General features: G+C 35.3%; 1 protein-coding gene across 7 annotated transcripts in view; it reads right to left on the reverse strand.

Annotated features, from left to right (window-relative positions):
• The window catches only part of LOC121327720 (dachshund homolog 1-like), a 160,691-nt gene extending 144,300 nt beyond the window's left edge, over nucleotides 1-16,391 (reverse strand). For 4 of the 7 annotated variants that reach the window (XM_041271874.1, XM_041271873.1, XM_041271872.1 and 1 more), the window contains exon 1: nucleotides 15,642-16,391. In XM_041271874.1, the coding sequence (XP_041127808.1) occupies nucleotides 15,642-16,177 (536 nt within the window). In that variant the 5' untranslated portion in view covers nucleotides 16,178-16,391. The remainder of the gene's footprint in view (nucleotides 1-15,641) is intronic. The other 3 variants (XM_041271877.1, XM_041271876.1, XM_041271878.1) reach the window with 2 other exon arrangements.
• Nucleotides 16,392-18,015: the final 1,624 nt, after the last annotated feature.

Below are 18,015 nucleotides of genomic sequence, written 5' to 3' on the forward strand. Positions count from 1 at the left end.
TGGTCTGGTTAGGTGACTTTACTAAGAAAATGTATAAGACAGAGGACAGACATCTGCTTCAGGTTAATTGCAGTTTCTCTCCTGCTGCTCTAACTTGCTGTTGTGCAGCCTTCTCCCCCCTCAGTTAATTTGACCCCATACCCATACACCCACCCATCCACTAAACTGGACAACAGGAATCAACTCTTACAAAGAACTGGCATTCCTAGGGCTGGTTATACTTTACATCCATACATCTATACACTCACACAATCTTACACAGACTTCAAGCACCACCCAAAATAATGAACTAGCATGAAGATGACTGTCCAAATTCCAAATTCAAAACTAGAAACCATATCTCTTGAAATGAATAAATATCTCAACTGAAATGTGTTGGGGTTCTCTTTCTATCGTGGTAAGGGTGTGTGTGTGTGTGTGTGTGTGTGTGTGTGTGTGTGTGTGTGTGTGTGTGTGTGTGTGTGTGTGTGTGTGTGTATATATATATATATATATATATATATATATATATATATATATATAATGAAGTGTGTATACCTCTATTTAACTCTGCATGCAGTGTATATGAATCCAGATTGGGTTTTCCTACAGGGGTTATGTTTTGTACACCCTTATTAACATTACTACATACAATAAAAATGCAAATCAGGTTCACATTTAAGGAAGGCAGAAATACCATATATGTATGGCTGCAGAAATATATAGTAGGTATATTGGACAGAATCAATATTAGCGCTGATGAGGTTTTAATCAGATTTGTATTGTCAACATAGCAAAAGTTGTGTCAGTTTATTCTAGTGTTTATTATGTAAAATGTGTTTTATTTTGATTACATAATAATAGATACAGACCAGTTTTTGTATCTGTAACAATGAATTAAATGCTAATGGAAAGTTAATCAGTGCCTCCTCTAAAAGTAACACAGGACATGCTGTACGTGTTTGTTATTTAAAGCACCAGCAACCAAAGCCCACGCATTCTTTAAAGCACATCAAGAAGTATACTAAAAAGTCACTTAAAGGTGCACCTGACAAATGGAAATACAATAAGATGCAGCCCCAATTGCCACTTCATAGATCAAAAGGTGGGAAAACAACTCCCACAACAAAGACAGGAAACCCAACATAGATTTGTACTTTTTCTCATTTACCTTTGGAGACTGTAACCGAGAACAAATACTGCCTGGAGCTGGCAGACACCTGCAATGTATTTGCTTTCCCTCGACATTAAAGTCCTTCGCAGAAATCAGAATTTAATAAATCACCCCTGAGTCTGACAGAGTTTATCTCAAGGGGTCGCTTCGACTCCAGAGTAACTCGCAGACAGACAAAGCAGGGCAGATACGGTGTGAAATGAAATACAGTTAGCAGAGTGAAACAAAGGAGTGAATGTGTCATACTGAGCCTTCTACTGCACAAACGCTCTCGAGCCTTTGAAGTACAGCGAAGGCAGGGCTGAGACATTTATTACAGTCACATTAAATCTCTGCCACGCATATTCCAGCCTCTGAGGGGGCACAGTTCCGTTCTGTGTGCATTTCACAATGATTTTAGTCGTTTTTTGTATATTTTTTGTAATATGTATTCTGTATACTAATTAAATGTTTAAATAAACATTTATTAAGATACGAAAACAAGCAAATAATAGTATATCAGAATAAATTGTGTTTTCCTCATCAGGAATAGTGTATGTACATTTTCAGAAATGCAGCCGGGACTGGGTGTTCAATAGGCTAATGCTGTCCTTTGCTCCCCTCTTTCATTAGCTTACAATAATAAACCAGCCTGGCTGTCTTCATGGTGGGAACACGGTGACCCTGGGGTGATGTATAATCTTGTGAAACTTTGTCCACGCTGCTGACCAGACTCTTTTTAAGCTCCGCTATCTGTTTCTTCAACTGATGTCTTCCTGCTGTGACAACACTGTTGGATAGCTGTCAGCACACAAGCATTGCCCCAGCTCTGCATTCTCTCCACAAGCATTTCTCAAGTTATTCTTATTAAACGCAATTCAGGGGGCTGCTGTGTCAAAACAACTCTGACCCTTTCTCATTAGTCCCTCCCCCACACCAAAGAGGAGAAATGATTGGCTGGTACATTACAACAAAACAAACAAATAATCTCATACCCCAGCCTAGTTTAAAAAGACCTATCAAACTGTTGATTTAAATTCAAATTCAAATTATTATTATTATTATTATTATTATTATTATTTATTATTATTATTATTATTATAATAATAATAATAATAATTTGATTTAAATCAACATTTTCTTCATCATTTTTCTTTTTGGCTCTTGCTTCTAATCACAAACTTTAAACATCTGAATGTACCAAATATAAAAAAAAGATTTACATTTCCAAAATGTAACTTCGTCACACTGGTGCCCTTTCAACTGTAATCATAATACTACCAGTCTGACTATCTATTTTCTGAAGCCCGATTCACGTGAAACTAAAAATCACCACATACAAACAGATGGCCTCAGAACTGTTAATGACATTGGTGAAATTTAGTTCTGTGTGAATCTATTTCTTTTTATCTTAGATCATTTTCTCAGTGGTCCTCCAATTTTTTTTTACAGGACATCGGGACCTCCTGAAAATGTCAAGCAACGGCCAGCAGCCTTTAGAAAAGAAGGTACGGTAAAATGACAAGGAGCAGAGTCGATACACTGCGTTCAGATATTTATATTTTCATTGTTTACAAATCATGCACAAAAGCACCTTCTCTGGCCACAACATTGCATTTAATTTGGAATTTACTGACTTTCCTTGAATATAGTCCATGTCTAGGAGGTTACTAAGCATCCTCTGCTTTTGACCAACTCTGAGGAAACTTGATCTTTAGTCCCGTGCGAATCATGCTTAAGCGGTCCTTAAGCATTGTAATTGTGTGGCAGCAGTATTAAGATCTTATTTAGATGTCTCAGTGTTAAAATACTACTAACTTATTGTCAGGAGTTCTTATTATTTCTTCACAAAATTTATAAGTGCAGCCTCTCTAAACATATATACCATAGCCTGAAATAAAATTAGGTTATGTGTACTATAACTGCTGGAATACAAAGCAACACAGCTGCAAAAATAGCTTTCGTGGCACGACAGTTGAAAGAGTGCTGATGAATACGGGTCATATTTTCTCTTCTCTGAATATGTTTTTGTGTCTAACAATATACTGTACAACATCATAATTATAATACAAGCTGTAAAATGTGATACTTGTGGCTAAGACTGTGTTTTCCACTTCCACTTCCTATGATTAATCCACATGCTGCAGTATCCTTACAATAAAGTATTACCAGTGTGTGTTTGATCCAAGTAATCAGATCTCTGCACTAGTTAAGATTCCACATGTTCCTGGTCTGATTTTTAAAAAGGACATCCTAAAACCACAAAGCATTGTGTTTGATGGCTTTATCTTTAACTGTGACTCATTAATGACTCTAAAGCAAGGTTCAGGATATCTAACATTTTCCAATAACAAACAGCAGCGTGCCTTTTTATAACCCTGGTATTGTGTGTTAAAGTGTAGGTTTCAAAGGGATTTTATTGTGATATTACTAACAGGATGGGTGGCATAATCGATGGAAATATTTTAAGTTATACTGGGCTGATCCAATCAAAATATTACAGAGTTATAACTTATAACTTATAATTGCCTTGAGAAAGTAGATGCTAAGACTCTCCCCTTTTATACATAAAAAGGTGGTGCTTAGCTTCAACAGAAATCTATACAGTACGTTGGCCTTAATGTGTGCTGAACAGAACACTTAATCCTTACACTGCTTTCTGCAAGCCATATTTTCCCCGTGAATACATATCCATTTTAATAACAACCAAGGGGAATGTAACACGCAGCAGCTACACTTAACACCTTGTACTGAGACAAAAATGTTTTTGATATGCGCCTGTCATTTAATCATACCATTTTCTACAGAGCTGCACAGAACAATTTTTTCAGGGTATTAACTTGCAGCTAAACCGTGCTTGAATCATTTGTGGTTCCCACTCAGTTTGGAGCCCCAAGAGACAGTGTGAGTTTCTTCCAACTGTAATGAGCTTCACTAAGCAGAATAAAAAGTGAATAGAAAGATAATATTAAAAATGTATGAATCGTGAAATACAAAGCAATGTTAAAGCGCTCATGCACTCCCAACTCGCTGGTAGAGTTCAAAGATATAGCTCACTGGCAGCAATTGTAAAAAAATCTGCTATATGAAAAGTGATCCTGCAAGTAAGTGTGAGTGCCTAGCATGAAAACATGTGGCAGTAATAGTGAAAGCGTACCTTTCTGGACTGACATGCGTGATTCATTGTGAACATGCAATACCATGGCTAGGGCACAAAAATACAACTGTATTTAATCAAGACAAATACTACATTCTGTGATAATGTAAAAATGCAGTTCTAAACTCTAAACTCTCACTGAATGTAAGAATCCAATGAAAACCCTCAATGCAATTTGATTTTACAACCTCCCTGTAAGATCTTCTTACATACTGAATTTTCTGTTTTGCTACCGGACCCAAAAAAGGCCATATGTTCTTAGGAAAGGCTACTGAAAGAAATCGAAGTAATTCTGCCCCATGAAAATCATCTTTAGCTCCATTATTAAGAATTAGGTCATCTTCTCATAATTGTCAATCATGCAATAAATCTGCCACAAATGAATACTGCATCAGGAATGAAACAAAGCTTGTTGGCATGCAATGTCAGCTTAACTGAATTCACTTTCCTTTTCAGGAAAGCCATTTCACATGTGAAATCTACTCTACTAAATGATAGCCTCAGAATATAATGACTGTGAACATCCCTTTAAACCCATGTAGCTTATTTCACTGAGAACACACTTCACACTCTATTTACTGTACCAGACTGAAATCTCCCAGGGAATAGTGTCTGAAGAGTGGATGTACGTTGAAACAATGAGTATTGCGTTAAGGGAATATGGAACAAATGTGTATTTGTTGTATTTTTACAGGTCTTACTGTAGCATTTAGTTAATACTGTATATTATTCTCTCAATATAAAAACAAGCAGTGTGGATGCACCGGATAGGGTTACAGTCATTTGTAACCAAATATACTGCTTTAAAACCTAAAAGAACAATTATGTCTTCCAGGTGAAATAAAGTTCAATTTAGTTGTCTCGGCAGAAAACAAAATCATGAACTGCAATGACAGCAGTCTGTGTGAGTAAGCAGCCCCCTAACCTGTGAAAATTCCCCTTCTCACAAATGTAATTTTGTTTTATTTTCAGCATTTGTAACCCTGTGTGGCTAGGTGGGATGAAACACACAAACGTCTTTTACTGCTCTGTTTGTGCTGTATGCACACAGAAATGTAACCCTGACTCCTGTAGATCTAGCTTGGGATCATAACATCCCTCTTGCCTTACCCTACAAAACAGATTTGAGGCACCACCAATAACTCTTTTTGATACCAATTTCCTGGCAGTGGAAAGGTTATCTTTTTGTGTGAGATTTTAATTTCCAAAACAAGCTCAGGTAAGACTAAGGAGAAAGAAGTTGTACTGTATAAACAACCACTGGGCGAGTGAAGAAGAGTTGATTAACAAACTAAATACTACAGCTGTTTTTATTTATGTATTGATTTATTATACAGGAGAGTGGACAGTGCATGCATTTGGTTTACATTAATCAGAAATTGCACAGCAGCAGCATGATCCCTGTTTAATTCTGGGTTCTCTGCACTGGCCAGAGGATGCACTGGTAGTTTTTAAAGATATTTTTGGACTAGCTTTTTTTTTTTTTTTTTTTTTTTTTTTGTGCAGTGTAATATTGATGAACCTAACTTGGAGACATCTCTTGACAAAGGTTGAATGTATAACATTTCTAACTTTTAGGTAAGGGCTGCAATGGTCCATAAATCTGCTCAAAACTGTGTCCCCTCGGTAGCTGTATTTGAAAAGGTGGGAGAATAAAGACCAGGATTAACATTTGAACACAAAGTGGTGACTAGATAGGAAATAGGAGTTAATGTAGAAAACACTAGCAGTATCAATAACTAGAGCTATTCAAAGCACACTGTAGCAAGCCTCAGACGCTCCATGCTCTCCAGCAAGTGGAGGGTAGTGTATGGACAGTTTGAATGTGCCTTTCATTTTGTATTATCAACTGCAATTGTCAAGGGTGATGGGGGCAGCATGAAAGGCTACTTGGGCACTGTCATATGACATTAAAAGTAGCATGTGTTTGGATTGACTTTGACGTAGCTTTCAATAAATACATCCACGCTTCAGTGTCAGTGTTTGTTTTTGAAATGAATGAGAACATACTTGTCCCTATGAGAAACATAAGGCAGTCTAGTTTAAAGAGAATTATCTGCCCAATTAGGTATTGGTATTCACCATTAATTCTATCATCACAAAAAAACTGTAGAGATACAGTGTTTTCAAAGTTCAGTCTTTTTGCAAAAAAGAATAGACTACTCTAAATTCCTGGAATTTTTCAATTGACTCACCTTATCAGGAAACTGTTTCTATACAGAAAACACTTTACATGTTAAATCTTTCTATAAATAAATGGAGACATGATAAGATTTACATACAGTGTTTTGTGTTTCTGCTTCACCAATACCTATAATGAAAGACATTTGGTTCTCTGTACTGCTAACATATGATTAATTGATATAAATGAGCCTACATTTTCAACTGCATTATAGTTCTGTATTGCAGTCTAAACGTTTATTACTTTATGGAGCCTTTAACAAAGCTAATAAAGATTAGCTAAATACAATCTGTCAAAAGCTAAAGTCAAAAGGCATTACTTGTAAAAGAAAAAAATCTGATCAGCTGCAAGAAATTCTCTTCTAAGATCAGTTACACAATAGAACTGAACTCTCTATGCTTGTCCTATGAGTCTGTGTTTGTGGGAAGGTCTCCACACATTACAGACTGCTATTCATCTCCTCTAGACAGCACAAAATATTTCACTTAAATGAGAAATAATTGATCTACCATATCAAAGGTCTGAAAAAACAGGTGAAAATACATAACAGAAGCGAGTTCTCACTTGTGTATGGAATATTACATTGTTTATTAAATTATTAACATAGTATTAACCATTATTAACATAATTCTAAACTTGTGGGGTCAAAGGGCTTTGTACATTCCTCATCTGTGATGTATGTATATAAAGATGAATGAATTGTCTTATAAACTGCAAAACTCTTATTTGAAAGGTGGGCATAATAGACAGTAGAAAGTTTTTAAATGTTTTGTGATTTGATGCTTCAACTACTTTTCAGCCAATGAAATATACCCCGAGTAGGGATCCAATGTTTCCATTAGTATATAAAAAAGTATTGAGTATGTATCAAGTTTCACTTGAAGTAAAGATGTTCATCTGGTGAGAAATGCTGCAATTATAACTACCTGTACAATCATTTATCATTATTAGTAATGAAACGCCTATGAACAAAGTTCAAGGTATTTATGAAGTTTAAGAAAAACAAACTGTAATATACTCTGGTTTGTTTAAATTGTATAACAGACAGGTACAAAATGGACATAGAGCAAATAATGTCAATAAAGTTTTATTTGCATGGTAATATAGAGAATGTGCACATTGTATGTATTTTAAAGTGTGTAAACAGACAATGGTGACATACATGATAATATAATATTTTCAAAAAGATTAAAACATAAAATAACATCTTAATGTCTATTTCACTAAAATATTGAAGTACAGTACTTCCAGTGTGTTCACCAAGGATGACAGTACAGGATTTTTCTTTCACAGTTGCTTGCCTGTAAAAGACAGTACAAGCTTCCTATTCCCTCATTAGTGATGTATGTTGGTATACTGTGACTGCTGTTTGAAAGGATTCCCTGTTTGTGTGGGCAAAGAACAATAAACACATCATATATCACAAAGGAATTCATTGCTGTGCTATGCAGTATCACCACTTTAATTGCATCCCATTAAGAAGTGTCTATTACAGTACACCTTAACTGTAATGCATGGGCACACTAAATTCTTTGCAAAACTTGAGCAATATTTTCCAGTTGTGTTTACTCTCTAAGTTACATCTAAACCACAGAATTTAAGTGTGGGCAAAAAGGGTGATTACTACCAAAAATATATGACCTGCTGTACTGAGTTCCACGAGGAACTGTTGCTCAGTATACCATGACATTGCACTGACTAAGTAGTAACAGCCCGAACCAGGCTTCTGCAGTGAGCCTTCCCACTCACTGACAAACAGGTTTTGGAGCAGTTCTCTAAGCACTGTTGGAATAGTTGACAGTAGTGCCTGTCCACAGCAAGACAGTCAGACAAAAGCTGAAACATATTAAACACTGCAATCCATCATCTCACAGATGGGGAGCAGGAGCCAGGAGTTTGGGAGGAATGACTTCCCGCTGCTAACAATGGCTAAAACACTGACAGCTCATCAGCATTCTTCCTCGTACTCACCCCTGACACTACCTCTCACTACCTGGAGACACTGGACACGGAGAAAGAGTGTCTCTACCTATGAAGCTGGTATTCATGACAGTATCTCAAGTTACTTCCCAAACTGTACCACAATCATCACAGCAAACAGCCTCAGTTTCACACAGTGCAGCTTAACTGACGTGTGATTTATAGGTAAGAACATGTGGGAGAACCGATAGCTCAGAAGCAGAGAAGAGGTTCATGGTGTTTATGAAAAATAATGACTGCTTGTAAGGCAGAATTTCAATAGGCTTCCATTCATAATATTTTGTAAAGCATTAAGAATATACACTTTATTCATAGAAATTATGTAACAAAATGTTATGGTAACTATTATTTAGACAACATTGTTATGTTTACATTTTAGCAAATTAAAATGATTAAGCCTGATAAAGATGTGGAAAAAACCTCAACAACTTTTTTGTCTATATAATATTATATATATATATAATATATTATATATATATATATATATATCGGCCGCAGCCTTCATTAAGAATCAAGCAAGCATAATTTAACTCCACATATAACAATAAATTAAACAGGGAACAAATACACATTTAAGGATCCCAGCCTTGTCATTTCCAATGTTCTGCTCTTTGGACATGCTTGTATTCCAATTCTAGAACATCTATTTGGCATATCAATCCTAATTAGACAATCTGGGGCTGCAATGGATGGAAGCTGGGTCATTTGCATAATTTAATCATAAATACTCAGTGATACACATTTCCAAATGCATTTGTACAATTATCTTTCCATCCTTGGGGCAATGGTATTAATATGATTAGGCAATATTTCTGGGGGAAAAAAACAGGCAAGTGTGCACTCTTTATAACTGTAGCTTTGGGCGGTATGAAAAATTAATTAATTTCCGAAGAAAATCAATTTATCTACGTGACCACATTAGACAGTGCCAAGTGAAGACTCAGACTCTGTTCTCAATCAGGAAATCTCATCTGCTTCTTCTAACTTCTGTCAGTAGCATTTAACATCCTCATACCAGCTCCAGTGCCTTTGAACAGCTCCCCTGAATATGCTACAGAATGAAGAGGTTCTTTCCAGAGTGATAATAAACAGACTACACCTGCATAAAGACACAGGTTGTTGAAGGAAAAATATAAGGCTATTGTGATGTCATTTGATTTGATTGTTCTTGTCCTAATGGGGCTTATTGTGAATTTTAAAGTAAGTACTGAAACATTTTGAGAAATATGGAAGTATCATGGGTACGCTTTGTTGAATGCCCTTCATCCAACCTATACAAACATGTAAATGAGCTTGAGCAGTTTTTAGCACAACAGGCATATTAAGCATGCAAGTGTCTCAGGGAATGACATAAATTTGATCTTAAATGTATCAAAATACAAACAATGAACAAGTAGTTTCCTAAACTTAAATCTTTTTAAATCCTTAAACAAAGTACAATCGGTTTAAATAGGCCTGTGTCTTACATTAAAATAGTATATAACCAATATTATATCAGGAATTTAAAATAAGCAGTGCTTGAAAGGAAATGACAAAAGTGTGTCTTGCTGAATATGGACGCCATGTTTACAGCGTTGAGTAAAGAAAATCAATTAAAATGTCCCCAAAATTATGTGTTATTAAAAAAATAGTAAACCACATTTATGACATATGTGGTGCATACTGTAGTGCTCAGAACCCAGGTGGCTAATCCCATTCGAAAACGTTACTGGTTTGAATGTTAATTAGTGTAAAAATCACATTTATGCTTCCAATTAATCTTCTTTTTCCCCAATCAACATGAAATACTATAAATTATGAGATGCAAATGTGCAATGTTCATTTAATTTGCGTGAAGGTGCTTGAATGAATTTTTGATTTTAACAAGCCTAATTTTCATGCGTTTGTTTCTCTTTCATCCTAATCAGGCATCTGTCACTCTGTTTTTTGAAGTTATTATCGCATTGATTCCCTCTTGGGTGTGGTTGCTGGGTGATCGGTATCTTAGCACCCACTCGACTGGGAAAGATTTGAATCTCATCCAGATATTCCCCTAGAGTACCTGAAAACACAGTCATCTCTTGTAGTAAACAAACTGTAAGTAGGGCAAAAGTAACAAGAAAAAAAGTTGATTAGCTAAATCTTTAGACTTACCCATATGATGACCCCTCACCTTTTTTCAAATACAAATGATACTATCTCTTGTTTAAGAGAAAATGTAATTATTTATTCTAAATGTTTATTAATGTTAATTTATCATTATAATCCTTTACACTTGACATTGTCACAAGCCCAAATAATTTTTAACATTAACATTTTATTTCATTTAAATTATTATGGCAATTATTTTAAGATATAAAACCTTTTGAATCCTGTATTGTAAAATACAATGAATAATACTAATAACAGATTATTATTATTATTTATTTATTTATTTATTTATTTATTTTAACTGATGCATATTTTATAACATAAACAAATATGGAATACTGAATATAGATAGTTATTTAATGCACCAAGCAATTTAAAACATGAACCTATTATTATTATTAATTATATGAATGCATTACATATCATTTTATTGAATTAACCCTATAAAGATTACAATCTGATTAAAAAAAAAAATCTAATGCAGAAATTCTCAGAAAGGTTTTATCTCTGAAATGCTAGGGTGATCAGCTAGCTAGTTTAACAGTATTTTTACCTCTACATTAGCAAACTGATAAGACTTGACAATGACTCCAGTGAGACCACACTGATATTACAGTAATACTCTCTTGTGTTTTAATAACCTTTTATCAAAGTTCAAGTGTTGCAATTCTCTACCGGCTCTCTGTCCCACAAGTAGAAAACGAAAAGGAAAACAAGTCGCTGTGGTGCTGCTGTTCATAGGGCAGTGTCATAACTTCTTTGAAAGGGAGGGGATTACTGCCATGTATCTGTTACACCCGACACAAGATGTACATTAATCTCATCAAAGTACCCCTCAGAAACTGGAGAAGACACTGAATTCCTTTCTTTCACAGCACAACATCCTATTTTACAAGCGTGCATTACAAAGTGTCTCCTCAGGAACAATTACAATCCTGCAAAAATAGCAAAAACAGCAAATACAGTGCAATCATAACAATCAGACCCAGACAGTCATGCACTGTACAGTATTATTCAAATCAAACAAAAACAGCAGCTTTGTACATCTTTACTGCGACTACTAGGACTACTAATACAAGTAACAACAACAACAATAATAATAATAATAATAATAATAATAATAAAATATAATAATAATAATAATAATAATAATAATAATAATAATAACAGAATATTTAATTAAACACTAAAAAACACTCATCAAAAACATGGCAAGCAGCCCAACGTCCAAGTGTCATAAATACAATGTATGCTGTAAGAGTTGTGTATTGTTGTACCCATCTCATAACAAGAAATACATACATATCGTTTTCAACTGAAGATGTCTTTGTGCATGATTTTGTGGACGCATGCATTTTCACAATGATGTAATGGGTATACAAATAGGCTGAGGCGATTGTGAAAGTGATTGATTTCAATCTAACACAACCACAACCAGGTGCTTTCAAAGACAATTACAGCCCTCTGTGTATAGCAGTAATGGCCATGCACTTCACTGTCATTAAGCTAACATGTAGCACTGCATTAACCCTCTAATCCCATCACAGGCCCACCTTATTCAACACACATTTCTCTAAGACAGACCTTTGACAAAAACTGGCTTTTTAATAATTTGAAGACTTATAATCTTTGTGCATTTTCAGTATGCTACTTGCCACTACAGGCTTGAAAAAGTGGGTTGTGAAAATATAAATTGATGCAGTTAATGTGATGCAACATTTGTTTATATAATCAATAATCTATTTAAATAAATGTTAATGCTCAATTCCAATAGTCTTTCTGTATAATTATTGTCACACAAATGTATGCTATTTGTTGCTAAAAGTAATAAAAGTTATTGAAATACTATTTCAAAGATCTTGTCAGTATTACCTGCAATCAATTAATTAAAAAAAGTTTTTTGGCTGACAGTAATTTGTCACATGTACTGTTTTGCAGTCAATTCATAATACCTGAAATCACTTTTCTTTAAGTCTTTACATGTTTGGTGTTTACTTTGATTTCTTGTCTGAGCTGCTTTTAAGATAAACCTCATGGAACAGCAGCATGAAAAAATTGTACTGAATTATACTCACATTACAGATAAATGTTATCTTAATCGGCACATTTCAAACTGTAGCGCACTGAACAGCTCTGGTTATTTTATAAATCACAATTACAGTTTTACAAAATAAATTGTACTAATAATGTGCAATTTGAAATACAAGCAGAATTAAACAGTAATATTGTGCATGTGCGATTCCAATAACAGACATCCACGGTCCCATTTCTTTCAAACATAAAAAATAAAACAAGTTTTTAATAGTCATACATGTTGCACATTTTGCTCAACGGCATGACAGTACCTTCCTGAAATTCACCTGCAAATATTTGCTGATGTTGCAAAAGAAACCAAAGTATTTGTTTTATTAAAGGATGAAGTGATACTTCTATGGAAGAAGCTGAAGCATAACCTTTATCACTCTGAACACCACTACAATTTCTAATAAATAACAAAGGCCATTCTTAACAGTCACGGAATGTTGATTCACCATCCCAGGGTGAGGTCATAGCTTCCAAGATTTATATTATGGATATTCAGATTATGTATGGGAATGCTGATGTTGATTCACCTTCAGAATGAGATCAGTTTTCATGATGTCTAACCCAAATCCCTAGCTAAGAATGTCATCAACAAGGTGTTATCAAAACTGGAAAAAAAAAAAAATAAAGCAGTGGCAAGCATTCAGTACTTCATACACCTACAGGGATTTCTGCATCTCCTCCTTCACAGGTACCCCTGTTTTACAGCAGTGATAAAAATATATATATATTCTTACAAATAATAAAGCAAATGCCTTGAACAAGTATTTCAAGTGTATTAGGAGATTCACCAGCTCACAAAAGATAATATGTTTTTTATTGTACAAAAAAATAACAAATTTGTTATATATATATAATATAATATTATATATATATATATATATATAGATAAATTATATAGTTCGATAGATATATATATTTCCGTACATCTATATAACTTATTTACAGTTTACTTTTAGTGGTAACATATACCTGAATATAAAATGAAAGACACTGATTAGCAAATGGAAAATGTGTTCCTGCTGTACCAATGAAGTTGCCATTATTGGTGATGTTGTAAATGTATATTTTGCTACAACACTTCATTTGGTTTAGTTTTCTTTTTTAAAATGGTTGCAGGAAATATAAGCTAACGAAAGTAATGCCAAAAGCTACGATAAGCTGCTAGTCAATTCACAAGACCACAAGAGTAAATAAAACACTGAACTGTTAAAAGTTAAAAAAAAAAAAAAGTCGAATAACAAATGAAAACATTTTGCAGTAAACACAACTTGTATAAGAAGAAATACACAAACGGAGAAACGACAGTCAACACTAATAAATGCCCGTTTTACCTAATTCTCCATACAGGTTAAAGCATTGAGTGGCTGTGACACATTTATCGATTGATCAGAATGTAATTACCTTTAGTCAGAAATAATAATCGTTTAACAAAAAATCGCAGTTGATGCATGTAAAAGAACGCATTGTGTTACAGCATACCCCTACAGTAGTGAAGGACAACATGGAACAGTGTCCTTTTCATGACAGATCTTAAACGTTTTCGCATGACAGTCTAACAGTCAAGAAATTAAAAAAAAGTATCTACTAAAACAAAACTAAAAAAAAAAAAAAAAAAAAAAAAAAAAAACACAATATGAATATGATATAGCCTATGTAAAAAGTTTTTTTTTTGTTTTGTTTTTTTGTTTTTTTACGATAGAATATAACATTCAAACAAGATGCGTCATTGTAGCGCAGGCAAATAGGGAAACATATTTACAGCCACCAAAACATACAAGAAATCACACTGACAGGTTCAAGTAAAACTAAGCATTCAAAATAAGGAAGCAAATTGTTAACTAACTGCTTAAATACACTGGACACGACAGGCAGAACAAAAAAGCAATACCGCTCGCACAGCACTGCTAGTTACCATGACCACTGTAACGTGTTTTACGTGCAGTTTTGTGAAGAATCTGCTATTTGACTGCCTGACAGTACTCTGACTGCTAGTAATGTATACACTGCCTCAGCGACAAGCTTTCGAAACTCAAAATCATATAATAGTGTGTGGTTGAAATACCACAGTTAAAGATATGTAATTCAAAACACACTGCACACACTGTATTACAATATTAAACAGCGAACACATTTTCTTAATTACACTTTGAAACACAATCGATACGTGTATTTATCAGATAATACAAACATATTGGTAAGTCATTCCTGTGAAACGCAGCAGACATGCACTATTCTACTCCAGAGCAACGCGATCACCACCCGTGTATATTTCTCTGCGTTTACCTTTTCCCGTTTGAAAAGCATATCACCTTCCTTTGAAGCTACGTACTGAATACTATTCCAGCTAAGCCACCATCTGCCGTCCCGTCTGGCAAAGAAAACATGTTCCTAAAAATTACGAGGTGTTTCAGTCAGTTTATATGTCCCTTTCTTTTTTACACCGATTCCCTTATCTTGCTTTTGTCATAATAAATGGGCCTTGGTAACAAAAGTTAATAACTGCTGTAAAAGTACATTACTATAGCATCAGTAGGCTACAGGTAAGATAGTCTATGTGAACTTTTTCCCAAAATAATTTCTGTATAATACAGTTTAGTTACAATACACCTTCCTGCTCTGAAGCCATGCAATACTGTTTCAATTGAATTGCGCTTTAAATATTACATTTGCTCTGTTGTTTCCCGCTGAGTTTTCTGTTTTCACTAAGTTTTATCAAGTGTTTTGATTTGTTTTTAACATCATGTAGAAGTGTTTGAAAACACGATCTGGTCTCACTTCATGCTTTGGTCACAGAATGTTTCACGATTTCACTTTTTATTTCGTGTGGGGAAAAAAAGAATTTATCGTCATGTCAAATTAGGCTAATCTTTACGAGTCACTTGGTCAAAGTGATTATGAATGAACCGGTTTCTTTACTTTTTTTAAAAAAATTATTTAATTAATGAACTTCGTGGCTTTTGTGTTGTTTCACTTACCTGGCATTGGTGCAGTCATTGTAAAGGGTCTCGAAGTCCTTTCTGGAGATCAGTTTGCAGCGGTTCACTCCTGGCTGGATGGCCCCGAGTCCCCTCAGGATCCGAACTTGCTCCACATTACACACCACCGGCGTGATCTCCAGCCTCTTCAGCTTGGTGTACACGGTGTGCAGCCCCCCGACCAAGTGCTTCAAAAACAGATCAAAAGCCTGAGGAAGGCAGATCAGTTCACAGCTTTCTACTGTGAAGGAAGCGACCTTAGCTCCCCTCAATTCCACCATTTTGCACTCATTATTCTGCGGAGTATTCTCAACGGGAGACGGAGTCGAGTACACCGGCTTGCTCGGCAGGTTGCCGACAGAGATGCCAGGGCTACTGCTGGTGTTAATCGGCTCCGATCGAAACAGGTTCTGTCCAGAAGGAGCGACCGAAGGAGAAGAAGAGGTCGTTGAGGGCGAAGAGGTGGCTGAAGTAGTTGAAATCGGAGGCTGAGGGACAAGCGGGGTCGGGGGGATCAAAGCAGCCGGTACTGCCATGGTCACCTATGTGAATAAGTTCAAGGTATACAGCCAGTATAGAAGTGTCCCGAAAAAAAATCGAAACAAAAAGTCCTGCGGGATGTGGTCTCCTATATATTTTGTTTTGTTTTCTAGTTAAAGGAAGGGGTTTGCAGGATCTAGGCTGGCTCTCTGCAGTAGTGCATTGATCAAAGATTGAGAGAGAATGACAGGGAGAAAATGAGCTGAAAAGTGCAGCTTGCTCTCTGGACGGGTTGTTGTTGTCACAAGGTACAGGGGGAGGAGCTGGGGGAACTTGAGATAGCAGCCTTCAAAACATGCACAGCACACACTTAGCGTGAAGACTTTACAAATCAACAGAAATTAATGGGAAACAAAAGTGGTATTCAAAGAATAGCAGGGTGGCGTGTTTAAAAAAACAGCTATTGTCTTTTACATACAATGATACATAATGCAAGGCTAATGGTGGTGAGGAGCAGACGTTTCGGAGTTAAACGTTTATGTCCACGTGTTAAGGCTTTGTTCTTGTTTTGTTTATTAATAATATCTGTATAGAAATCCAATTGTGTCCACTTAGGACATCTGCATATGCGTAATATTGGTTTAATTCAATAAGCACTTATTTCTACATCTGGGCGCACACATAGCACAGATATTCAAATCAATGTAATTCGAGGATTAAATTGTAACCAACTTAATCTAATATATAACAAAGAATCCCGAAGGAAAGAATGAAGGTCTTCAGCCTGAACATCTGTCGCATCATAAAAGGTATTTTCGATGAATAAACTATTCCAGAGCAATTCACCGTATAGAAAAAACATGCACAGTGCCATAGTCACAAAGCATTTAAACAGGTTCCAAATTTAGCACCATTAAGAAAACACATTTAAAATCATATTTCAGATTTCAGCACGTCAGCCTATACTAGCCTAAATGAAAACATCTGAAACTTGAACGTGTTTATTTAGGCCTAATCCACAAATGATCTCACCTGGTCGTGTTTATCACAATGTAAAGTGTGTTATCACAGGCAGTAGCACACTTTAAACATTTCTTCATTAAAGCAAATATGTAATAAGCAGAAGCGTTAGCGACAGTTTCATTGGTTTTTATTTGACAGAATAGTAGGTTATAACTGCTCCCAAACTATAAATTTCTCCGCGCCGGAGGCGGCAGCAGGTGATATAGAACGGTGTATAGAACGGTTTTTTTTGGGGGGGGGGGGGGGGGGGGGGGGGGGGGGGGGGGGGGGTCGGGGGATACCTGTAGTTTATACTGTAATGCTGTCAAAAAGTGAGATTTCTCGATCACAGAGGTTTGTGCACAATGCTTAACCTTCTCGTGTTATAATAGCCAACGTTACTGTATTTGACTTTTGGGGGTTTGGGGTACGTTTCAGAGAACTTCAATGTTTAAAGAATGTTAGAATGATCACGAGGAGAGAGGCTTATGAAAATTATGTTCCCGTGTTACTTAAAGGGCCAGGGGCAAATGGAAAGGTTTGTTCATATAACACACGAATTCAAACAAATGAACTGCTTAAAATAGTACAATTTTACGGTGAGCATACAAGAGTGCAAGTTCAAGAAAATCCTAAATCAAAGGTCCGAAAATATATGATTATATATATATATATATATATATATATATATATCTATAGAGATATATATATATATATATATAATATATATATATGTGTGTTGTGTGGTGGGTGTGGTGTGTGTGTATATATATATATATATATATATATATATATATACATATATATACACTTGATGATTGCGAATCAGAACCCCGTGTAAACACAAAATATAATTCTATACATAAAATTCTCATCGGATAGTGTATAATAC

The sequence above is a fragment of the Polyodon spathula genome, chromosome 15, assembly GCF_017654505.1.
Source record: "Polyodon spathula isolate WHYD16114869_AA chromosome 15, ASM1765450v1, whole genome shotgun sequence".
In the NCBI taxonomy this organism is placed as follows: Eukaryota; Metazoa; Chordata; class Actinopteri; order Acipenseriformes; family Polyodontidae; genus Polyodon; species Polyodon spathula.